The sequence below is a fragment of the Salvelinus namaycush genome, chromosome 3, assembly GCF_016432855.1.
Source record: "Salvelinus namaycush isolate Seneca chromosome 3, SaNama_1.0, whole genome shotgun sequence".
NCBI lineage: Eukaryota > Metazoa > Chordata > Actinopteri > Salmoniformes > Salmonidae > Salvelinus > Salvelinus namaycush.
The window spans coordinates 67,789,804-67,815,039 of NC_052309.1; the positions used below are offsets into that span (position 1 = coordinate 67,789,804).

The 25,236-nt window shown below is 45.8% G+C and overlaps 1 protein-coding gene across 1 annotated transcript in view; it reads left to right on the forward strand.

Moving 5' to 3' along the window:
* Positions 1–20,328, forward strand: part of LOC120043997 (SH3 and cysteine-rich domain-containing protein 2-like) — a 28,660-nt gene extending 8,332 nt beyond the window's left edge. The window contains exons 2-10 of the mRNA XM_038988590.1: positions 11,509–11,603; positions 12,761–12,851; positions 13,757–13,875; positions 14,893–14,962; positions 15,109–15,197; positions 15,309–15,397; positions 19,049–19,100; positions 19,631–19,768; positions 20,230–20,328. Coding sequence (XP_038844518.1) covers positions 11,509–11,603; positions 12,761–12,851; positions 13,757–13,875; positions 14,893–14,962; positions 15,109–15,197; positions 15,309–15,397; positions 19,049–19,100; positions 19,631–19,768; positions 20,230–20,328 — 842 coding nt within the window. The remainder of the gene's footprint in view (positions 1–11,508; positions 11,604–12,760; positions 12,852–13,756; positions 13,876–14,892; positions 14,963–15,108; positions 15,198–15,308; positions 15,398–19,048; positions 19,101–19,630; positions 19,769–20,229) is intronic.
* Positions 20,329–25,236: the final 4,908 nt, after the last annotated feature.

Here is a 25,236-nt window from a genome sequence, read left to right on the forward strand (position 1 = left end):
TATCAGTCTCTCCTCTCTCTCTCTCTCTCTCTCTCTCTCTCTCTGTCTCTCCTCTCTCTCTCTCCTCTCTCTCGGTCTCTTATCAGTCTCTCCTCTCTCTATCTCTCCTCTCTCTCTCCCAGTCTCTCCTCTCCCAGTCTCTCCTCTCTCTGTGTCTCCTCTCTCTCTCCCAGTCTCTCCTCTCCACCTCTCCTCTCCCAGTCTCTCTTCTCCCAGTCTCTCCTCTCTCCGTGTCTCCTCTCTCTCTGTCTCTCCTCTCCCAGTCTCCTCTCTCTGTCTCTCCTCTCCCAGTCTCTCCTCTCCCAGTCTCTCCTCTCTCTGTCTCTCCTCTCTTTCCGTCTCTTATCAGTCTCTCCTCTCTCTCTCTCGCTGTCTCTCTTCTTTCTGTCTCTCCTCTCCCTCTGTCTCTTATCAGTCTCTCCTCTCTCTCTCCCAGTCTCTCCTCTCTCTGTATCTCCTCTCTCTGTATCTCCTCTCTCTGTATCTCCTCTCTCTGTTTCTCCTCTCTCTGTATCTCCTCTCTCTCTGTCTCGTATCAGTCGCTCCTCTCTCTGTGTCTCCTCTCTCTCTCCCAGTCTCTCCTCTCTCTCTCTCCCAGTCTTTCCTCTCTCTCTCTGTCTCTCCTCTCCTCTCTCTCTCCCAGTCTCTCCTCTCTCTCTCACTCTCTCTCCTCTCTCTGTCTCTCTTCTCTCCCTGTTTCTCCCCTCTCTCCCAGTCTCTCCTCTCCCAGTTTATCTTCTCTCTCTCAGTCTCTCCTCTCCCAGTTTCTCTTCTCTCTCTGTCTCTCCTCTCTCTGTCTCTCCTCTCCCAGTCTCCTCTCACTCTGTCTCTCCTCTCCCAGTCTCCTCTCTCTGTCTCTCCTCTCCCAGTCTCTCCTCTCTCAGTCTCTCCTCTCCCAGTCTCCTCTCCCAGTCTCTCCTCTCTCTGTCTCGCCTCTCCCAGTCTCCTCTCAGTCTCTCCTCTCTCTGTCTCTCCTCTCCCAGTCTCCTCTCTCAGTCTCTCCTCTCTCTGTCTCTCCTCTCCCAGTCTCCTCTCACTCTGTCTCTCCTCTCCCAGTCTCCTCTCTCTGTCTCTCCTCTCCCAGTCTCTCCTCTCTCAGTCTCTCCTCTCCCAGTCTCCTCTCCCAGTCTCTCCTCTCTCTGTCTCGCCTCTCCCAGTCTCCTCTCTCAGTCTCTCCTCACTCTGTCTCTCCTCTCCCAGTCTCCTCTCTCTGTCTCTCCTCTCCCAGTCTCTCCTCTCCCAGTCTCTCCTCTCTCAGTCTCTCCTCTCCCAGTCTCTCCTCTCTCTGTCTCTCCTCTCCCAGTCTCCTCTCTCAGTCTCTCCTCACTCTGTCTCTCCTCTCCCAGTCTCTCCTCTCCCAGTGTCTCCTCTCCCAGTCTCTCCTCTCTCTGTGTCTCCTCTCTCTCTCCCAGTCTCTCCTCTCCCAGTCTCTCCTCTCTCTCTCACAGTCTCTCCTCTCACAGTCTCTCCTCTCTCTGTGTCTCCTCTCTCTCTGTCTCTCCTCTCCCAGTCTCCTCTGTCTGTCTCTCCTCTCCCAGTTTCTCCTCTCCCAGTCTCTCCTCTCTCTGTCTCTCCTCTCTCTCTCTCTTATCAGTCTCTCCTCTCTCTCACTCTCTCTCTGTCTCTCCTCTCTCTCTCTCTCCTCTCTCTCTGTCTCTTATCAATCTCTCCTCTCTCTATCCCTCCTCTCTCTCTCCCAGTCTCTCCTCTCCCAGTCTCTCCTCTCTCTCTCCCAGTCTCTCCTCTCCCAGTCTCCTCTCCCAGTCTCTCCTCTCCCAGTCTCTCTTCTCCCAGTCTCTCCTCTCTCCGTGTCTCCTCTCTCTCTGTCTCTTATCAGTCTCTCCTCTCTCTGTCTCTCCTCTCTCTCTCCCAGTCTCTCCTCTCCCAGTCTCTCCTCTCTCTGTCTCTCCTCTCTCTCTCCCAGTCTCTCCTCTCCCAGTCTCTCCTCTCTCTGTGTCTCCTCTCTCTCTGTCTCTCCTCTCCCAGTCTCCTCTCTCTGTCTCTTCTCTCCCAGTCTCTCCTCTCCCAGTCTCTCCTCTCTCTGTCTCTCCTCTCTTTCCATCTCTTATCAGTCTCTCCCCTCTCTCTCTCGCTGTCTCTCCTCTCTCTGTCTCTCCTCTCCCTCTGTCTCTTATCAGTCTCTCCTCTCTCTCTCTCCCAGTGTCTCCTCTCCCAGTCTCTCCTCTCTCTGTGTCTCCTCTCTCTCTCCCAGTCTCTCCTCTCTCTGTCTCTCCCAGTCTCTCCTCTCTCTGTGTCTCCTCTCTCTCTGTCTCGTATCAGTCTCTCCTCTCTCTGTGTCTCCTCTCTCTCTCCCAGTCTCTCCTCTCTCTCTCTCCCAGTCTTTCCTCTCTCTCTCTGTCTCTCCTCTCCTCTCTCTCCCAGTCTCTCCTCTCTCTCTCACTCTCTCTCCTCTCTCTGTCTCTCTTCTCTCCCTGTTTCTCCCCTCTCTCCCAGTCTCTCCTCTCTCTCTCCCAGTCTCTCCTCTCCCAGTTTCTCTTCTCTCTCCTAGTCTCTCCTCTCTCTCCCAGTCTTTCCCCTCTCTCCCAGTCTCTCCTCACTCTCTTCCAGGTTCTCCTCTCTCCCAGTATTTCCTCTCTCTCCCAGTCTCTCCTAGTCTCTGCTCTCTCCCTCCCAGTCTCTCCTTTCTCTCCCAGTCTCTCCTCCCCCTCCCAGTTTGTAACAGAACTGAGCTTGAGCAAATAGAAGGTTCAGTTCAGTTCATGTATTTTTTGGTTTGTGTTTCCACGCCTTTGTTATGGATTGGTAATCATAGGGCTCTAGACTAAATCCTTCTAAACATTAGTTTTGGCAACAGTGAATAAGTAAACCTTGAACTGGAAATAAATTGTTTGGATGACTCAAAACAATGCAGCTGAATGACATAGGGATTGTCTTCTCACTCTCCAACATATAAAAGATAAACGCAAAACGAATTATATCAAGAAAAAGGACAAAGAACATTTCTCCACTCTAACTAGGCTTGTTCCTAAGACAATGCTTGATGAGAATTGGTGTGACTAAAAACCAAATAGAACCCAAATGCCTCCAGCTGGTTGTCAGTCTCTCTATGTTTTGAGAGGGACCGTTGATAATGCACTGCTTAGTTCAGCAGGCAGTGCCAGCACAATAGAAGTAGGGCAGTGCTTGATCAACCCTCTCAGGATGACTGAGATGAGATTTACATCAAACAGGATCCTGCTTTGATCACATGCCAACCTTATTTATTACTACATTCTGTCTCTCTCTCTTCCTCTCTCTCTCAACCCCCCCCTCTCTCTCACCCTCCCTCTCTCTCAACCCCCCCTCTCTCAACCTCCCCCTCTCTCTCTCTTTTCTCTCTCTATCTCTCTAACCACTCCTCACTCTCCCCCTCTCTCCTCTCTCAATTAAATTCAAGGGGCTTTATTGGCATGGGAAACAAATGTTAACATTGCCAAAGCAAGTGAAGTAGATAATATACAAAATTGAAATAAACAATAAAAATGAACAGTAAACATTACACTCACAGACGTTCCAAAAGAATAAAGACATTACAAATGTCATATTATGTATATATACAGTGTTGTAACGATGTACAAATGGTTAAAGTACAAAAGGGAAAATAAATAAACATAAATATGGGTTGTATTTACAAAGGTGTTTGTTCTTCACTGGTTGCCCTTTTCTTGTGGCAACAGGTCATAAATCTTGCTACTATGATGCACACTGTGGTATTTCACCCAGTAGATATGGGAGTTTATCAAAATCGGGTATGTTTTCGAATTCTTTGTGGATCTGTGTAATCTGAGGTAAATATGTGTCTCTAATATGGTCATCCATTTGGCAGGAGGGTAGGAAGTGCAGCTCAGTTTCCCCCTCATTTTGTGAGCAGTGTGCACATAGCCTGTCTTATCTTGAGAGCCAGGTCTGCCTACGGCGGCCTTTCTCAATTGGAAGGCTATGCTCACTGAGTCTGTACATAGTCAAAGCTTTCCTTAAGTTTGGGTCAGTCACAGTGGTCAGGTATTCTGCCACTGTGTACTCTCTGTTTAGGGCCAAATAGCATTCTAGTTTGCTCTGTTCTTTTGTTAATTCTTTCCCATGTGTCAAGTAATTACTTTTTGTTTTCTCATGATTTGGTTGGGTCCAATTGTGTTGGTGTCCTGGTGCTCTGTGGGGTCTGTTTGTGTTTGTGAAAAGAGTCCCAGGACCAGCTTGCTTAGGGGACTTCTCCAGGTTCATCTCTCTGTAGGTGATGGCTTTGTTATGGAAGGTTTGGGAATCGCTTCCTTTTAGGTGGTTGTAGAATTTAACGTCTCTTTTCTGGATTTTGATAATTAGCGGGTATCGGCCTAATTCTGCTCTGCATGCATTATTTGGTGTTTTACGTTGTACACAGAGGATATTTTTGCAGAATTCTGCATGCAGAGTCTCAATTTGGTGTTTGTCCCATTTTGTGAATTCTTGGTTGGTGAGCGGACCCCAGACCTCACAACCATAAAGGGCAATGTGTTCTATAACTGATTCAAGTATTTTTAGCCAGATCCTAATTGGTATGTCGAATTTTATGTTCCTTTTGATGTCATAGAATGCCCTTCTTGCCTTGTCTCTCAGATCGTTCACAGCTTTGTGGAAGTTACCTGTGGCACTGATGTTTAGGCCAAGGTATGTATAGTTTTTTGTGTGCTCTAGGGCAACGGTGTCTAGATGGAATTTGTATTTGTGGTCCTGGCGATTGGACCTTTTTTGGAACACCATTATTTTGGATTTACTGTCAGGGCCCAGGTCTGGCAGAATCTGTGCAGAAGATCTAGGTGCTGCTGTAGGCCCTCCTTGGTTGGTGACAGAAGCACCAGATCATCAGTAGACATTTGACTTCAGATTCTAGTAGGGTGAGGTCGGGTGCTGCAGACTGTTCTAGTGCCCTCGCCAATTCGTTGGTAAAAATGTTGAAGAGGGTGGTGCTTAAGCTGCATCCCTGTCTCACCCCATGGCCCTGTGGGAAGCAATGTGTGTGTTTTTTTGCCTATTTTAACCGAAAACTTGTTTGTGTACATGGATTTTATAATGCCGTATGTTTTTCCCCCAACACCACTTTCCATCAATTTGTATAAGACCCTCATGCCAAATTGAGTTGAAGGCTTTTTTGAAGTCAACAAAACATGAGAAGACTTTGCCTTTGTTTTGGTTTGTTTGTTTGTCAATTAGGGTGTGCAGGGTGAATACGTGGTCTGTCGTACGATAATTTGGTAAAAAGCCAATTTGACATTTGCTCAGTACATTGTTTTCACTGAGGAAATGTATGAGTCTGCTGTTAATGATAATGCAGAGGATTTTCCCAAGGTTGCTGTTGACGCATATCCCACGGTAGTTATTGGGGTCAAACTTCTCTCCACTTTTGGATTAAGGTGATCAGTCCTTGGTTCCAAATATTGGGGAAAATGCCAGAGCTAAGGATGATGTTAAAGAGTTTTAGTATGGCCAATTGGAATTCGTTGTCTATATATTTTATAATTTCATTGAGGATACCATCAACACCACAGGCCTTTTTGGGTTGGAGGGTTTTTATTTTGTCCTGTAGTTCATTAAAGGTAATTGGAGAATAAAGTGGGATCTGGTAGTCTTTAATCGTTGATTCTAAGATTTGTATTTGATCATGTGTATGTTTTTGCTGTTTGTTCTTTGTTATAGAGCCAAAAAGATTGGAGAAATGGCTTACCCATACATCTCCATTTTGGATAGATAGTTATTCGTGTTGTTGTTTGTTTAATGTTTTCCAATTTTCCAAGAAGTTGTTAGAGTCTATGGATTCTTCAATTACATTGAGCTGATTTCTGACGTGCTGTTCCTTCTTTTTCCGAAGTGTATTTCTGTATTGTTTTAGTGATTCACCATAGTGAAGGCGTAGACTCAGGTTTTCCGGGTCTCTATGTTTTTGGTTGGACAGGTTTCTCAATTTCTTTCTTAGGTTTTATCATTCTTCATCAAACCATTTGTCATTGTTGTTCATTTTCTTCGGTTTTCTGTTTGACATTTTTAGATTTGATAGGTTCAAATATACTGTTTAGATTTTCTACTGCCAAGTTTACACCTTCACTATTACAGTGGAACATTTTGTCCAGGAAGTTGTCTAATAGGGATTGAATTTGTTGTTGCCTAATTGTTTTTTGGTAGGTTTCCACACTACATTCCTTCCATCTATAGCATTTCTTAATATTACTCAGTTCCTTTGGCTTAGATGCCTCATGATTGAGTATTGCTCTTTTCAAGTAGACTGTGATTTTTCTGTGATCTGATAGGGGTGTCAGTGGGCTGACTGTGAATGCTCTGAGAGACTCTGGGTTGAGGTCAGTGATAAAGTAGTCTACAGTACTACTGCCAAGAGATGAGCTACAGGTGTACCTACCATAGGAGTCCCTTCGAAGCCTACCATTGACTATGTACATACCCAGCGTATGACAGAGCTGCAGGAGTTGTGACCCGCTTTTGTTGGTTATGTTGTCATAGTTCTGCCTAGGGGTGCATATGGGGGAGGGAATGCTGTCTTCTCCAGGCAGGTGTTTGTCCCCATGTGTGCTGAGGGTGTCAGGTTCTTGTCCGGTTCTGGCATTTAGGTCGCCACAGACTAGTACATGTCCCTGGGCCTGGAAATAATTGATTTTCCTCTCGAGGATGGAGAAGCTGTCTTCATTAAAATATGGGGATTCTAGTGGGGGGATATAGGTAGCACACAGGAGGACATTTTTCTCCGTTAAGATAATTTCCTTTTGAATTTCTAGCCAAATGTAAAATGTTCCTGTTTTGATTAATTTAATGGAGTGAGTTAGGTCTGCTCTATACCAAATTAGCATATCCCCAGAGTCTCTTCCCTGTTTCACACCTGGTAGTTTGGTGGATGGGACTACCAGCTCTCTGTAACCTAGAGGGCAACCAGTGGGTCCATCTCCTCTATACCAGGTTTCTTGTAGGATGACAATGTCTGTATTTCTGATTTCTTTGATGAAGTCCAGGTTCCTGCTCTTTAGGCCAAAGGCAGATGACCTCAGGCCTTGGATATTCCAGGATGAGATAGTGAAGGCTTTGTGTTCCATAAAGTGTCCAATGTTGTTGGTCGTGCGGTTTGGCCACAGGCCAGTAAGTGTGAGCAGAGCCTGCTGAGCATCTGGTACATGCCATTGGCTTGGGCTAGTGTAAGAGTGGGGCTTGGGCCTGTTTGCCTGCTCACTGCCTGGGTGTATGTGTGACTTCCATGTTGAGGCCCTCTTTGTGGGGGTGGGGTGCCCCATGCAGAAGGAGCATAAGTCTGATCTGAGGGGGGCTAAATGGGGTGTGGGCATGGTTGACTTGGGGGGGTGTTGATTGGTTGCATCTGGTACATGCCATTGGCTTGGGCTAGTGTGGATGTGGTCTGGATGTAGGTCCTCTCAGCGTGGGTCCTCTATGTGTAGGCCCGGGGGGAGTCCCGCAGGTCTGGGAGAGTGTCTCGCTGGTCTGGGCTGGTGTCTATTGATCTGTTGCTCCTGTGCGAAGTGTTGGGGCTGCGTTTGAGAGCGATGTCCTTTAGGGTCCGGGCGAAGGTGGGCACTGCTGCCTTGTATAGGTGGACCTGGTCATAAAGGCTGTTCAAGTCCAGGGTGGAGTGGTGGGCCGGGTAAACATTTGGTTTTGAGGCACAGTCACGGGAAATACTTGCGTTTACCCGCTGTATGGTAGCAGGGTGGAAGTATTTTCGTGGTAGCAGGGTGGATGTAACCACTTGTGCATTGGTGAAAGTAGAAGAAGCTTTCTCAAACACTCCCTTGAGTGCTGTGGCCACCCTTTCTGCTGTGCTCTCAGGTCGTTTGTGCCTGTGTGTATTATTATGTAACTACGTGAACATAGTTGGCCCTCAGACAGAAGGACTAGGGCGCACTGGGTGTTTGGACACCAGAGTTTAGACACACTGTGTTTTGGAAAAAGTTTATTTTCTTGTATATATTTCCCATTTGAGTCCATAAGGAGTTCAATCTGTGTCTTGTGTATGTCCTCAGTGGGTGTGGGGGGGTTGTCAGGAGGGCTATCAGGGTGGCTGACAGGGGGGGGGTGCTCAGAGGGGGTGAGATCCCCTGGGCTTGGGGTTCTTCATTTGTCTGTTCTGCTGTGATGTCGACGTGGTCAAGGTCTGGGGTGGACTGTTCTGCTGTGGTGTTGAGACTTTTGTCGGGAACTGAGGTGGGCTGTTCTGCTGGCTTCTCTGCGGGGGTGGCCACCTCTCTAGTAGGTTGTTCTCTCTCACACACCATCCCCCTCACCCTCTCCTCCAGCAGTCTGATCCTCTCCTCTAGTGCTCTGTTCTTCTCCTGCTCCTGCTTTTTCTCCTGTTGAAGTTGTCTCACCACAGTCCAGAGTGCAGATATGTCTTTCTCCACCTCCAGCCCCCCTGGATCTGGTTAAGGGGGTGTTGTTGTGCTGGACTGTTGTCTGGGTCTGTGCTGACTGGAGTGTAATCACCTGCTGTTCCAGCACCACCTGCCTTACCTCCAGCTGGGTGAATTTATCTTTCATTTCAATGAGGGAGTAGTACTCTGTGCTGGGAGGTTGACTTTCCGCTGGGGGTGGCTCGTCTGTGGGGTTATATAATGAAGAGGTCTGGTCTGACCCACTCGGGGTGGGGGTATCTTTCTCAAGGGAGAGCTTGTCCTGCTGAGCTAATTATTTGATTAGGTGAAAGTCCAGCTGAAACTGTTTGGGGTAGCCCTGTACCAATACTGTTGCAGACTTATAGAGATTTATATTAGCTGACAGAGTCCTCGTTGTCTAGTATCCTGAGTTTCCACCCATCGTTAACACCCCCTCTCTTAACCTCTCTGGGATATGTGGGACGCTAGGCATGGCCAACATCCAGTGAAAATGCAGAGCGCCAAATTCAAATAAATTACTATAAAAATTTTACTTTCATGAAATCACACATGCAATACACCAAATTAAAGCTACACTTGTTGTGAATCCAGCCAACGTGTCGGATTTCAAAAAGGCTTTACGATGAAGGCACACCAAACGATTATGTTAGGTCAGTACATAGCCACAGAAAAACACAGGCATTTTTCCAGCCAAAGAGAGGAGTCACAAAAAGCATAAATAGAGATAAAATTAATCACTAACCTTTGATGATCTTCATCAGATGACACTCATAGGACTTCATGTTACACAATACATGTATGTTTTGTTCGATAAAGTGAATATTTATATCCAAAAATCTCAGTTTACATTGGCGCGTTACGTTCAGTAATGTTTTGCTTCCAAAACATTCGGTGATTTTGCAGAGAGCCACATCAATTTACAGAAATACTCATTATAAATGTTGATGAAAATACATGTGTTATGCATGGAACTTTAGATAAACGTCTCCTTAATGCAACCACTGTTTCAGATTTCAAAAAAGCTTTTCCGAAAAAGCACACAATGCAATAATCTGAGTACAGCGCTCAGAGCCCAAACAAGCCAAAGAGATATCCGCCATGTTGTGGAGTCAACAAAGTCAGAAATAGCATTATAAATATTCACTTACCTTTGATGATATTCATCAGAATGCACTCCCAGGAATCCCAGTTTTACAATAAATGTTTGATTTGTTCGATAAAGTCCATAATTTATGTCCAAACTCCTCCTTTTGTTCGCGTGTTTAGTACACAATCCAAACTGACGACGCGCTGGCAGGTCCAGGCGAAAGTTCAAACGAAAAGTCATATTACAGTTCGTAGAAACATGTCAAACTAAGTATAGAATCAATCTTTAGGATGTTTTTATCATAAATCTTCAATAATGTTCCAACCGGAGAATTCCTTTGTCTTCAGAAATGCAATGGAACGCAAGCTACCTCTCATGTGAATGCGCGTGACCAGCTCGTGGCACTCTGCCAGACCTCTGACTCAATCCCCTCTCATTCCCCCCTCCTTTATAGTAGAAGCATCAAGCAAGGTTCTAAAGACTGTTGACATCTAGTGGAAGCCTTAGGATGTGCAACATGACCCCATTTCCACTGTATCTTGGATAGGCAAAGAGTTGAAACACTACAAACCTCAGATTTCCCACTTCCTGGTTAGATTTCTTCTCAGGTTTTTGCCTGCCATATGAGTTCTGTTATACTCCCAGACATCATTCAAACAGTTTTAGAAACTTCAGAGTGTTTTCTACCCAAATCTAGATGCATATTCTAGCTTTTAGGACAGAGTAGCAGGCAGTTTACTCTGGGCACCTTTTTATCCAAGCTACTCAATACTGCCCCCCTGTCCCAAAGAAGTTAACAGAGGGGTAGTGTGCTAATATAGCACTGTGCCATGCCAGGGGATGGTCTGGGTGGAAGATGCAGTTGCTGATGTTCCCATTTTTATAATAGTCAGCAAAAGGTGTCTCTTGAGTTTCCATAAGTAGCTTCATGTTGTGCTATTTTCCTGTCTTATCATTCTTTACATACACAGGGTACTGTATTTTAATTACCTCTGAACAGCGGGAGGCAGCTTCTAAGGCCTCTCCATTTGGTTGGAGTAGACTGTGTGACTCCCCTGCCATCGTTGGGCTAAAGGGCTTTGACACCTCTCACTTGACACGTCAGTGCAAAAAAAAAAAATTTTTTTACCACCTTTTTCTCCCCAATTTCGTGGTATCCAATTGTTAGTAGTTACTATCTTGTCTCTCTCCTTCGGGAGAGACGAAGGTCGAAAGCCAAGCGTCCTCTGAAACACAACCCAACCTAGCCGCACTGCTTCTTAACACAGCGCGCATCCAACCTTGAAGCCAGCCGCACCAATGTGTCAGAGGAAACACCGTACACCTGGCGACCTTGGTTAGCGTGCACTGCGCCCGGCCCGCCACAGGAGTCGCTGGTGCGCGATGAGACAAGGATATCCCTACCGGCCAAACCCTCCCTAACCCGGATGACGCTAGGCCAATTGTGCGTCGCCCCACGGACCTCCCGGTCACGGCCGGCTGCGACAGAGCCTGGGCCCGAACCCAGAGTCTCTGGTGGCACATCTAGCGCTGCGATGCAGTGCCCTAGACCACTGCGCCACCCGGGAGGCCACGTCAGTGCTAATTGAAGTTGTATCAAGCTTGGTAGCCTTAACTTAGCATTCAGTCCTTATAAAGTAATGTAATGTATTTTTCTTCTTGGCTTTTGGAAATAAAATATAGCTTCAGACTAAACATTACTCACTCAGTTCCAGGTTGGATGGTGTTTTCGGGTTTCTGTTGTTTTCAAGAGCATTTGCTGTATAGCTTTGGAATAATAATCTTTGGTAGTTGTAAGCCTTCCAGGTGATTCCGTAATTAGGTATTGAGTTTTGATTTGGAGTGAAGGTTAGCTGTAGAGGGTAGCATCCTGTATATGTTCCTGACAAAAAAAATGTTTATCTAACTCTAAATCTATCTTTTTTTAAAGAACATTCTGAAAAATGCAGGAGCTCATCTGCTCATGACCTCTCCTCTCTGTCTCTGTCTCTGTCTCACTCTCTCTGTCTCTCTCTCTCTCTTTTTCTCTCTGTCTGTCTGTAGGTAACTCTAAACAGGGTCTTCGGTGTAAAACCTGTAAGATGGGTGCTCACCTGTGGTGCACCTCAGAGTTGTCCCAGCAGCCCTGCAATGGAAAGGTATGTCCCCTGCCCTGGTCTACAGATCTGTACATATACATATACATATACACACACACACACACAAACGCACGCGCACACGCACACACTGCAGTACTGGCCCCAAGGCTGAATCAGTGCTTCTCAAGGTTCTGTCAATGTATGCAGTGAAAAACTGCTAACAGTATGGGCACACATATGGAATGGGCAGTGAGTATGCAGCAGTGTTTGTAGGTGTGTGTGCGTGCGTATGCATTCATGTACAGCTGTGTGTGCATAGATACTGCTGATGCTGTTGAAACCAGCCCGTTAATCAGTGGTCAGAGTGGGCCCTCTGGTAGAAGGCAGAAGCTCCCCTGTCTGAGTTCTCCCTGTCTAAATATTCCCTATCTGTTTCAAACCACACATGATCTCTCTGGATCCCTTCAAGGACACCAGATAGATGCCATTGGTATGCAGGGGAAGTCAGGTCCCTGAACAACGTCGTTTGAAATTCACTGAGGAACTCAGGAGCTGTTGGATGTAGAAGAGAAATACTGTACTGAGAAGTTGAGAGGGAGGGAGGGAGGGAGGGAGGGAGGGAGGGAGGGAGGGAGGGAGGGAGGGAGGGAGGGAGGGAGGGAGGGAGGGAGGGAGGGAGGGAGGGAGGGAGGATTATCTACAATGAGCCAGAATATCTTTGGAAGGAACAAAGGAACACCACTCATCCCTGTTACTCTGCCCCTGTATTATAACAGTGCTGATAGCTCATCTCAATGTCAGCACACAGGGAAATCAATATCTTCATTGAAACAGTCCCCGTGCCTAATTCAGTGTGAAATTGTTTGTGTGTTCTGTGTGCAGTTGTGAACGTGTAAGTAGGCTGCGTGCTTGTGTGAGTGTTTCAATGTGTGAGTGTTGAGACTCCGGCAGCAGGTTTAATTGATTTACAATTAAGCCAGAGAAAACACAGTGATGTTAGCAATCTTACTTCTCGCAGGATACTCATGTATTGACTTTTGGCAACTGTTGGTCAGACTGTTGCTGCTAAGTCCGCCCTATCTCGTCCTCTCTCTCTACTTCAATTACTGTAATGTAATTCTATAAATTAGCTGAATAAAACCCAGAACTACAGGCTATAAAAATGAATGAATGTAAACAGAAAATCCATATTATTCTCCCTCCTCTGTGTGTGTTAGTCTGGGGTCGGGGCCTTCAAGCGGAACTTCAGCTCTCCCATGCTGGTCAACGAACAGCTGGCTGTCGTCAAAGAGGTGCAGCCCACCCAGGGTGAGCATGCCCAGTAAAGAAAGTGTGTGTGTGTGTGTGTTTGTGTATCTGCGTGTATCTGCATCCATGTGTGGGGTGCCGTGCATGAAGACATGTGTGTATTCTGCACGTGTCTATCTGCATGTGTGTGTCGTATCCTAGCCTTGCGAGGAAGTGGACGTGATTCATGTCCTTCACCCTATAGAATAGATCCTTATGAATAAGGGTCAGCTCTCATTCCACCTGCTGTTCTTTCCTTCTTCCCTGTTTCCTTCCATCCATCAGTGTTCCGTTAACCTGCCCCCTCCCTCCCACCGCCATAACCCCAGGTCTGTCACTTTGACGTCTGGGCTTGTGTTCCAAAATGGGACCCTATCCCCTTGGCCCTGTCAAAAGTAGGGCACTATAAAGGGAATAGGGTGCTGTTTGGGACTCACCTTGGGTCTGAGCCAGGGCAGGCTGGGATTATCGCCTGTTATTACACACATCAGGTAATACAGAACAGCCCATCTCGCTGCCATTACAGTGACTGTTGAACAGGGAAATGACTGGTTTAAATTGATGGAGCTCTACCTGGAATAGAGAACCAGTCCCAAACTGATTCTCACTCTGACTGAAACTCTGAGAAAACATCAACTCAATACAGCCTTTACCACTAATGCTTGACTTTCATCTCACACAACACTGAAACAACAATGTACTTCCTTGAAAATACAATGTGCAAACTTGTAAAGAGCCTTGGACTTTACTGGTGCCCTCTGCCAGATCTTCAGTAGGTCACCGTCTGTCTGGGACTGTGTCATTACGGCTATATTTAGAGCTTAAAGTCAGTTATGATGGCAGTTATACATATGATCCCAATCTGTGATGCTGCTTGTCTGTGCGTGTGTTCCTGTAAAGGTTTCAATATCTGTGTGTGTTTTCAGGGGCAGGCCGGGGGCGTGGGGTGGACCCTATTTACGCAGCCCTGCGCTATGGGACATCCCTGGCACAGATGAGCCGCTCCAGTTTTGGGAGTGTGTCCGAGTCGCCCACGCACAGCCAGGTATGACGTCACCACCTGTACCATGGGGACACGCAGCCTGTTAATTAGTGACTCTATAGAGGGGGCCTTCACCTTCATGTGACCCTGTATTCAATCTTCACATGCTCCATCACCTTCATGTGACCCTGTATTCAATCTTCACATGCTCCATCACCTTCATGTGACCCTGTATTCAATCTTCACATCCTCCATCACCTGCATGTGACCCTGTATTCAATCTTCATCACCTTCATGTGACCCTGTATTCAATCTTCATCACCTTCATGTGACCCTGTATTCAATCTTCACATGCTCCATCACCTTCATGTGACCCTGTATTCAATCTTCACATGCTCCATCACCTTCATGTGACCCTGTATTCAATCTTCATCACCTTCATGTGACCCTGTATTCAATCTTCACATGCTCCATCACCTTCATGTGACCCTGTATTCAATCTTCACATGCTCCATCACCTGCATGTGACCCTGTATTCAATCTTCACATGCTCCATCACCTTCATGTGACCCTGTATTCAATCTTCACATGCTCCATCACCTGCATGTGACCCTGTATTCAATCTTCACATGCTCCATCACCTTCATGTGACCCTGTATTCAATCTTCACATGCTCCATCACCTTCATGTGACCCTGTATTCAATCTTCACATGCATGTGACCCTGTATTCAATCTTCACATGCTCCATCACCTTCATGTGACCCTGTATTCAATCTTCACATGCTCCATCACCTGCATGTGAGCCTGTTTCTCTTGTCCTGTTGTGTTTCTAGCAGTCCCAGCAATTCTCCCTCACTTAAACTGGCATTCTTAGCTACAGTATATCTCTATGACAGAGCCTGAGAATCTGGTCTCAGTCAACTTACCTGGTAAAATAAGGGTTTGACGTAGAAAACTACAGAAACACATTGAGTGTCTCGATGTGTCCCGAGTTTGTCCTCTCTCACTCGGTTCCATCTTTTCCTCTGATTTTTTTGGTCTTAAATCCCTCTTTTTCCATTTTGTTCTCTGTTTCTCAGGGTGAAGGAGGAGAGGAGGGGGAGCAGAGGCAGTACAGCATAGAAGAGGAGATGCCACAGGAGACAGGGGGTAAGAACACGAGTGTGTGTGTGTGTGTCTGTTCGCGTGTGTGTGCCCTCGTGTATTTATGTGTGTGTGTGTCTTGAGTATGTACATCCTTGCTTGCTGTCTGACCTGATCGTTCAGGCTGAGTGACCCATCTCCTTGTCTGTCAGATCTGCCTCCGTGTGAAAACGAGAAGGCTGAACCTGAGGGTGGGGGCAGCGAGCAGCTCCAGGAGCCTGTAGAGGAAACCAGTGTGAAGGTACACACACACACAGTCCTTCTCCTGCTAGATGACCTTATGTTCAGAGACACTATATTTAACGAAAACGTTTTCCGTCTGTATTCCTTCCCCCTGTCTGTGTCCATCCAGGTTCCCAAGCGTATTGAGGTTCACTCGATCCACACGTATGTAGCGCTCTACAAGTTCCTGCCTCAGGAGCACAACGACCTCGGACTGGAGTGAGTGATTGAATGGGGCCTGTTTGTGTGGGTTTGTGGTGTGCCTATATGTGTGTCCGTCCCAGTGCTTTACGGCACCTGTCATTTCTTCAAGATTAAAACATCCTTGCCATCTGTAGAAGGGACAACGTGAAGGAACCATTAAGGAGGTGCAGCCTGCTAATTATAAAACACAACGACAATTACCGCCCACACATACACACTGTCCGCTTTGGGGCGGGGGGGTGGGGGCTGAATGATAAAGACACTGAAAATGAATTAGAGATGAAAGGATGAGGAGGAATATGGAGGGACTAGATGGAGAGAACAGCTTGAAACAGACATGAGCACAGAGAGAGAGGAAAAGGCAGGGGGGTGGGGGAAGGGAGAGACAAAAGAGATGCAAAGAATAACATCAGAACAGGGAGAGTGTAGAAGGGAGTGAGAGGAAGAGGAGGAGGAAGGAAGGAAAGGGATGAGGGAGGAAAGATAGAAGAGTATAAAGGTCAGGATGTGTGTTAGGGAGAGAAGAGAGCTGTGGGTGCAGGTAATAAAGAGGTACATCGCCATGGGGATGGTTCACAGCCATCTGGTGTCTCACGGATGTGTGTGCGCGCGTGTGTGTGTGTGCGTGCGTGCGTGCGTGCGTGCGTGCGTGCGTGCGTGTGTGTGTGTGTGTGAGAGAGTGTGTGTGTGTGTGTGTGTGAGAGTGTGAGAGTGTGTGTGTGTGTGACAGGCCAGGACGATCAAATAGGGCAGCAGGGAGAGCAGATCAGACACCCAAGGGACTTCATAGAGAGAATTTGTGTAATGGGGACAGTACAGTAGCTTTGTGTATATAGGACAGTATAGTAGCTCTGTGTATGTAGGACAGCCCAGTAACTCTGTGTATACAGGCCAGTACAGTAGCTCTGTGTATACAGGCCAGTAGAGTAGCTCTGTGTATACAGGACAGTACAGTACACTAGCTCTGTATATACAGGACAGTACAGTACACTAGCTCTGTATATACAGGACAGTACAGTACACTAGCTCTGTATATACAGGACAGTACAGTAGCTCTGTGTATACAGGACAGTACAGTAGCTCTGTGTATACAGTACAGTACACTAGCTCTGTGTATACAGGACAGTACACTAGCTCTGTATATACAGGACAGTACAGTACACTAGCTCTGTATATACAGGACAGTACAGTAGCTCTGTGTATACAGGACAGTACAGTAGCTCTGTGTATACAGTACAGTACACTAGCTCTGTGTATACAGGACAGCACAGTACACTAGCTCTGTGTAGACAGGACAGTACACTAGCTCTGTATATACAGGACAGTACAGTAGCTCTGTGTATACAGAACAGTACAGTAGCTCTGTATATACAGGACAGTACAGTAGCTCTGTGTATACAGGACAGTACACTAGCTCTGTGTATACAGGACAGTACAGTACACTAACTCTGTGTATACAGGACAGTACAGTAGCTCTGTGTATACAGTACAGTACACAAGCTCTGTATATAGGACAGTACACTAGCTCTGTGTATACAGGACAGTACACTAGCTCTGTGTATACAGGACAGTACAGTAGCTCTGTATACAGGACAGTACACTAGCTCTGTATATACAGGACAGTACACTAGCTCTGTATACAGGACAGTACACTAGCTCTGTATATACAGGACAGTACACTAGCTCTGTATACAGGACAGTACAGTAGCTCTGTATATACAGGACAGTACACTAGCTCTGTATACAGGACAGTACACTAGCTCTGTATACAGGACAGTACACTAGCTCTGTATATACAGGACAGTACAGTAGCTCTGTATACAGGACAGTACACTAGCTCTGTATACAGGACAGTACACTAGCTCTGTATATACAGGACAGTACACTAGCTCTGTATACAGGACAGTACAGTAGCTCTGTATATACAGGACAGTACACTAGCTCTGTATATACAGGACAGTACAGTAGCTCTGTATATACAGGACAGTACAGTAGCTCTGTATACAGGACAGTACACTAGCTCTGTATACAGGACAGTACACTAGCTCTGTATATAGGACAGTACACTAGCTCTGTGTATACAGTACAGTACAGTAGCTCTGTGTATACAGGACAGGACAGTACACTAGCTCTGTATATAGGACAGTACAGTAGCTCTGTGTATACAGTACAGTACACAAGCTCTGTATATAGAACAGTACACTAGCTCTGTGTATACAGGACAGTACAGTAGCTCTGTATATAGGACAGTGGATACTGGATAGTCTGTGTACATGAGTCTGATTCATGTTTATGTGTTTGTGAGAGGTGTGTGCTTGTGCATAGGGCTGTGATGGTAATTTTTGATGATGGTAATTGGCCAGCCAAATGACCGTGGTCAACGTAATAACTGTTCAAACAGCCTGGGGAAAAAAATATTTACAAATTTTCTCCTTTCCTCTGCTCCTGACTGCATGTGCTGCCATAGAAATATAATTAATAGAATGGGCATCCTCATTCAAGTCCATGGTGGTGTAATGGGTGGAAGTAAAAGCAGGAAGTGTACCCATCAATATGCGCTGTGATTTGTTGATTCAACTCAACTGACATTACAAAAAATACATTCCATCGCATAAGCCACATCAGTCAACATCATTTGAATGAACATTCTACATTACCATGGAAATTATTGCATCACAATATCAAACAGCCATTGCAAGGGAAGGGAGCGTTGCCTAGGCTACCAAAGGCTCGTTTGCTACAACACCTTGCTTGTTTCAGCAAGAAGAAACAAAGTTTCATCCGTTGTTAAGAGTCCGTGTTACCGCAGATATGGACTCAACCGCACGAGTGCTCGGCCGTCCCGTCTTCAGTCAGCCGTTCGCTCCACACAAAAAAGAAATCATCACAATAGTGTTTTGTCTTTAAACGGTTAAGACGATTATTTTATTTTCATATCGGTCCTCATCCATAACCGTTACGGTTACATGGTTGTTGTGCCAGCTCTATGTCGTACATGCATGTCTGCGTGTGGGGTCTGTGAGTTATTCTCTATGTGTAAATTGTGTGTGTGTGTGTGTGGGTGTGTGTTTGCATACGTAGGTGCGTGCGTCCGGTCCTGGCATGCGTGCGTCTGTGAGTGAGAGAACGAGCAAGACAGAGTTACTGTTTGTCAGACGCCGTGCTTGCCACTGATTGGTGCTATTACGTCAGTTACACATCCAAGGATTGTTGCTATTTTAAACATCATTAATGTGTGTAGGAATCAAAGTCACCTGTTCCTTACCTACATTTTATTCATTCAGCAGATGCTCTTATCCACAGCAATTAGGGTTAAGTGCCTTGATCAAGGGCACATCAACTGATTTTTCACCTAGTCGGCTCGGGGAATTGAACCAACGACCTTTGGGTTTATGGACCGACACTCTTAACTGCCAGGATACCAGCCGCCACCACTGAGTCATGGGAGGGGAGTTAATCCCAAGTGAACAGTAGCATGCTGTGTACAAAGATACACCACACAGAGTTTGAAATCATGAACACACTCTCCCTGTATGAGTCTCTTCTCTTTTTTCAATGCTGGCTTTAATGTACTCTCTCCCCCCTGCTTTTTCTCTCCCCTCTTTCTTCCTTCCCCCCCACCCTCCTTCCCTTATCTTCCTCTCTGTCTTTCTTTCTCTCTCTCAGGCCTGGTGATCGGGTGCTGGTCACTGATGATTCTAATGAAGAGTGGTGGAAGGTGGGCAATTAATGATCTCCACCACTGTAAATGTGTGTGTGTGCGTGTCTGTGGTGTGTGTGTGCGTGCATTAGTTAGGCGTGTGAGTATGAACTGTATCACCTGCCATATTGTTGGCCTCTCCTAAACATCCAGACAGTCAGAAATAGAAACATAATTTCCTCCGAAAATCGCTTTAAGAGGGAAACATAATGAATTTAACTAGCGTTGCGACCTGAAAGAGCTTTTTATTGAGTCGGTAATGAGCTTCAGTCGCTCTCAATGTTCTGGAGATGGTTGCGTTCAGTCTCTGGCAGAGATGAGCGAGGCTCCGTATTAACTCTTCAGTGCCTGACACTCAGCATAGAGCACTGGTACAGAAACACATAGACAGGTCTCCATTTTATGGGATGGTTTACAAAACACTGAAAATCATACACATCCAGACAAAGTCAATTAGAACATAATTGTGAACACCCAACTCCGTGGATACAGACCTGAATTTATTTGAATGTATGTCATAATTACTCTACGTGTTATCTGTGTGACAGGGAAAGAGTGGAGACAAGGTGGGCTTCTTCCCTGCTAACTTCGTTCAGAGGGTGCGCCCAGGGGAGAGGGTGTGGAAGGTCACCCAGCCTGTCCTTGCCAGCCGAGGGATGGGCCACATGCCAGTGAAGGAGGATCAGGTGAGACACTCATTTTGTCTCGTCTTTCTTCCTTTGCCCTGTAGTTGTGCCAAACAATCTATTTCTTGTCTGTTTCCACTGCCTTTCTATTTGAACCTTCCTAAACACCCTTGTCTCTCTCTCTGTCTCTCTGTCTGTCTGTCTGTCTGTCTGTCTGTCTGTCTGTCTGTCTGTCTGTCTGTCTGTCTGTCTGTCTGTCTGTCTGTCTGTCTGTCTGTCTGTCTGTCTGTCTGTCTGTCTGTGTCTCTCTCTCTCTCTCTCTCTCTCTCTCTCTCTCTCTCTCTCTCTCTCTCTCTCTCTCTCTCTCTCTCTCTCTCTCTCTCTCTCTCTCTCTCTCTCTCTCTCTCTCTCTCTCTCTCTCTCTCTCTCTCTCTCTCTCTCTCTCTCTCTCTCTCTCTCTCTCTCTCTCCCTCCCTCCCTCCCTCCCTCCCTCCCTCCCTCCCTCCCTCCCTCTCTGTCAGATCTGTGTGGGGAAGAGTGAGGACAGTGAGGGTTTCCTGAAGCTGAGCAGTGGGAAGAAGAGAGGACTGGTCCCTGCTGAATCCATTGAGGAGATCTAACCTCTGTCTCAACACCAGCCCCCCGTCTCTCTCTGTCCAGCACCCTGTAACCTCCCCACACACCCCTTTAAGGCCTGAGGAGGACCAGCCAGTCCGGAGGTCCTCCAACACCACCATCGTGAGGCCCACCACCCTACTAAACTGAGTGTGGAGCGGTGACAGTTAAGCTTGTGAATTCCAGGTGATGTGGAGGATGCCCCAGCCTTATGCTGGCTGACCTTGTCTCCTCCACCCCAATGTAGCTGACAGCCCGGACTTGAAAGGGTTGGTTTCCCTTCCACAGTGGGTTGGCCTCGGTGTTTTGGAGGACTATCTAAGCCTCCAATACCTCATGTTTTCCTGCTCTAATGTACCTTTGTGTATTAGTGAACTGGGTTTGTCTGTAGTCCACTCCACAAGGGTAAGAGTTTTAGGACTGAAGGACTGGCTGCTGTGGACTCCAATAACTTCCCTCAGGAAGGAAGGAACTTTGAGACTATTTTCTGTCTGGTGAGTCTGGTCTCTCTGTGTGTGATTTGACCGGTTATTTTTCACTGTCCTCTGTGGCTGGATATCATGAGGCTGAAGAATGCAGGATTAAGGCCGTCGCATAATATCCAGTCGAAACGTGGCGCGCCGTTTCGCGCATATATAATGACTAAAATGTGTGCCGTTTCTGTTGGTTTTGGTGTTCGGGAGGTTTTTTCTGTTCGCTCACACAACATTTTGTATTGGGGCAAGTTGAAGTTCGGTAGCCGACGTCTACGCCCTTCCGTCTGTAATTGGTCAACTGTAGTGTTTTCAAATGAAGGTCTTTAAGGGCGTATGAGAGCACAGTCGTGCGCGCACACCTAGCCGAGTTCTGCTAGGAGCAAACAGAAGCTAGTATTAGTATACGTTACCTTCATCAGGAGGATGTACTTGTGTTGTGTGTGGGAGTTCCTGGTTCCTGTTCGTGGACACTGCATGGAAGAAAACATTTGTTCTTTCTCTGATGAACTAGAACAAGCGTCACACTCCTGATGACATCATCACAGATGGACGCCTACTATGATCACAGTAATTCATTTAAGAGGTGACCGTGAAGGAGATAATTGCATGCTGAAGGATGTACTTGTTTGAATGCCCGGTGTCAGCAAGATGTTCAGGATACTGGTGATGGTTGTAGGTGTAGGTGCTTGCATTTTCTCTCATCCTTTCGTTTGGTCCACCTTCTCTCTCTCTCTTTCACTATCTCTCTTTCTCTCGTCTCTCCTCTCTCTCTCTCTCCTTCCGTCTTTCTCAGCTATCACATTGGTCCCTTGGCTGGGATTTGACATCAGCTTGATTTAGACTGGCACAAAACTTAACTGCTCTGCAAGGACGGATGGGCGGGCAGGCAGGCGACACTGGGCAGAGTACACCCTGGTCAGACCAGACAGCCAGCAGAGGACAGGACAAACTAGGTTTATTTCGACACACACTCTCTCAGATCCTGACTCACCGGCTGACTCACTGACATTCGACCTCGCACTTGACAGGTTCCAGAAGGTCAGTCGGTTCCAGAAGGTCGGTTCCAGTAAGCCCCGTCATTCTATTGTACAGCTGGCGAATCAAACACTTCAGAAAATCTGTTTATCTATGTCCTATTTATAAAAAAAATACAAAATATTCTATTAGATTGGGGCGGTGAATACTTACATAAATGCTTCAATGTTTTTTGTTCTCTCTCTCAGTAGTGTTTGAATAGCCTAGACTGTAGAAAACATCTATGAATAGAGACATTGCTAAAAAAATTAACAAATGGAGCAACAACACCATTTTTTAAACTGCTCTAAATTAGTTTCAATTTTCTGGCCAATTTAGCAGACGGGCACTGAGGAGCCGTGGAAGACTTGGGAAGTGTGTTCGTGTCTTTTGGCTCGTCTGTTTGGTCCACCGCTGGTAAACAAACAACAGCCAAGAGCCAGTCGGCTGGAAAACCACATGAACAGACCTTGTAAGTGTGACAACCGGACATGGTCCCGCTAGTCTGAGGGACAGGGAGCGAGGGATATGGAGAGACGTAGACAAAAGGGGTTGACCCAGGTGTAGAACCATCATAAATCAATGTGTCTGTATGCAGGTTTCTTTGTCTATGGCTGACCAATTCAACATGGATCAAATGTCAGTCTCTCTCTCTCTCTCTCCATTCCCCTCTCTCTTTCCCTCTGTCTCTGACACTATTGGGCACTTTTGCTGCTAGTGGGAGGGGTAGCTGGACTGCTGTATTGTACATGTAAGCATGTTTAATGATAGGATAATGGGTTGGATTTCAATGTTTCCATAATGTATTGATTATTTATTGATTTAGACAGATATCTATCTACTTGCTGAGTTGCAGCACGTAGCTGTCACACTGGTGGCATTAATAACATGTCCCCTCCCGCTTCCTGTAATATAAGAATACAGTATATACAGTTAGCCATCTGGAGAGTTAAAGAAGTATGGTGATGAATTGGGTGCGTTAGTAAATTCAATCTGGAGTGCCAGAGTGCGCTCTGGGCGTTCGTAAATTCAGATTGTTGGTCAGATTGTCCGATCGTAAATTCAGAGCGTTACGCTCTCTGAGCGTTCAGCGCTCACACTGGACGAGCTGGCGGAGGAGGAGGCTTGATTCGGGCGTTCAGACCTCATAAATGCAGTCCAGTACCCAAGCTAACTTGCTAGCTACTTCCAGAAACAAATGAGAGAGCACCTCACTCGGACCAGTTTACTTGACCTAGCAGAGCTGGTTAGGCTGTTTTCATGTTATCCAGAGCGTTTTGTGACTGTAACTGTGCTGCTGGCAACAATTTAATTGCGCATTCTTTGACGACGTTTACTGACACCAGCCATATTCAACGGGTGTTGAGCGTTCGTAAATTCATCAGTTATATTCTGCGCTCTGGCACACTCAGACGAGAGTGCTCTGAAATCAGAGTGGATAGAATGAGTGAATTTACGAACACACCCATTATTTCATGTTTTGTTCCTCACATAGTGCATTGTAATATGATCATCTTTGAGTCTATATCCTCTGTCTGTGGATGGATGATGTGTCACAGACTGTGATGAATGTTGTTTTTTTCCTTCCGCTGGGGCCATGTGTTCCTATGTATAGCAAGGACTTCTCTGGTCCTCACAGTGCCAAACCAGAAGCTATACCCAGTCACTGGGTGTACAGCTGGAGGAATTGTTTGTTAGCTTATTCCTTACCGAATTTTCACACAAGATGTACATTTCCGGTAGGGTTCATGTAGACAGAGTATGTCACCCTTTGTGGACCCTGTTTGATTCGCTCTTCTTGTAGCATTTCTGTGTACAGGCCCTGGCCTCGTTTCCCAGTTGCGATGTAACTTAAGTATTACGATGATTTGACCAGATGCATCGTTATTTACGAACCAATTTTTTTAAAGACCTACTGCCTCTGTAATTTTGGTCATAAAGTCAGTCTCGTCCAAAACAGAGATTTGCGGGATGATAGGGTACAGTAACAGTTTTCTGTGTTTTTATTTTATTTGTTATCCTGCCCACAGCTGGCAGCACACAAGTAATCATCTATTCAAAGCGACGCTGCACTCGATCATAATGCCCATGGTCAATATCCCTATGGGGCAAGTTAGGGACCATCAGTAAATTACACAATATTGGGACATTAAAACGTTAATAGCTCCAAATTTGAATGACTTAAAAACCTCAAACCAATAAAAATGTATATACAAGTATTGAAAGCATTTAACCGTTTACTGCAGTGGGCTAAATCAGGGTTACACGGAGTGTTTCTTGGTAGTCTTAAAAAATCTACTTTGACACAAAGTATACACCTCACACACATGGCTATGGGCTTTAAAATACCTTGACCTTGTCAGATATAGTTGAAATGTATTACATTTTGAGTTTGCATCCCAATATTACACTATATTTACATCACAGAATACTGAAATATAACAAAACTGTTTGACATAGAAACACCAGATTTTCGGCAGTATTTTTTTTTTATAATGTTGATTTAATTATGAAAAATATGAATAACATTTCACTCATGAGGCCACTAGGTCTTTTGGCTGCATGAAAGAACTACTGAGACAACCAAAAAATATGCACATGAAATGATTGTCCCATTTCCATTGTGTAATTCAATGACATCCCTAACTATCCCCAGAGATCCGCTATCCAAAGCCAAACCAATCTTCGCCCCGACCGCACACCAGCCAGCTGAAGCTAATTGGCTAAATAATTTGGCTAACTATTCCCACCTGCGAACACACAAGACACCCACATTAAACCACACCCCGGAACCAACTCATGTTTGAAATCAGTCATGGCCGCTAGCATTTATTAACGAATCAAATCTAAAACGAGGCCAAATTAGGAAGTGCAGTCGCCCTTTAAGAGTGTTTCCCAAACAAGAATGTAGCGAGGCATAACGTTTGCGTCGTTAGACCATGTGTCGATACTGATTGGATCAAAATAAAAGCATCTCCATTCTAATCTGACTTTAACATTATAATTGTCCCACAATCCTGACAATGGATCACTTCCTATGAGATATTACCACCTACAGTATGGCTGTAAATAGGCTATTGATGCGGCTTATTATGCTTCCCCAATAACAATGCACTAAATCACAGAGTGTGCCCATCATTGCGCAAGTGTTGTCACACATCATGAAACACACTGAGGCAAAAATTACAGATAGTAGCCTTGTAGAAAAATAGAACTCAATTGATTGAACATTACATTAATTTCAGTCTGATTGAAATAGCCTATATAGGCCATGTATTCTATGTGTCTTTTAAAGCAGTCATCTCGCTTTTCATTTGAAGCATAATTGTATCCTTGACCTGTTTGTAACAAATACTTTGGCAACTTTGTATTTGTAGTTAACTTCGTTTTGAAGTTATCAGCAGTCACAGTCAGACAGATAGA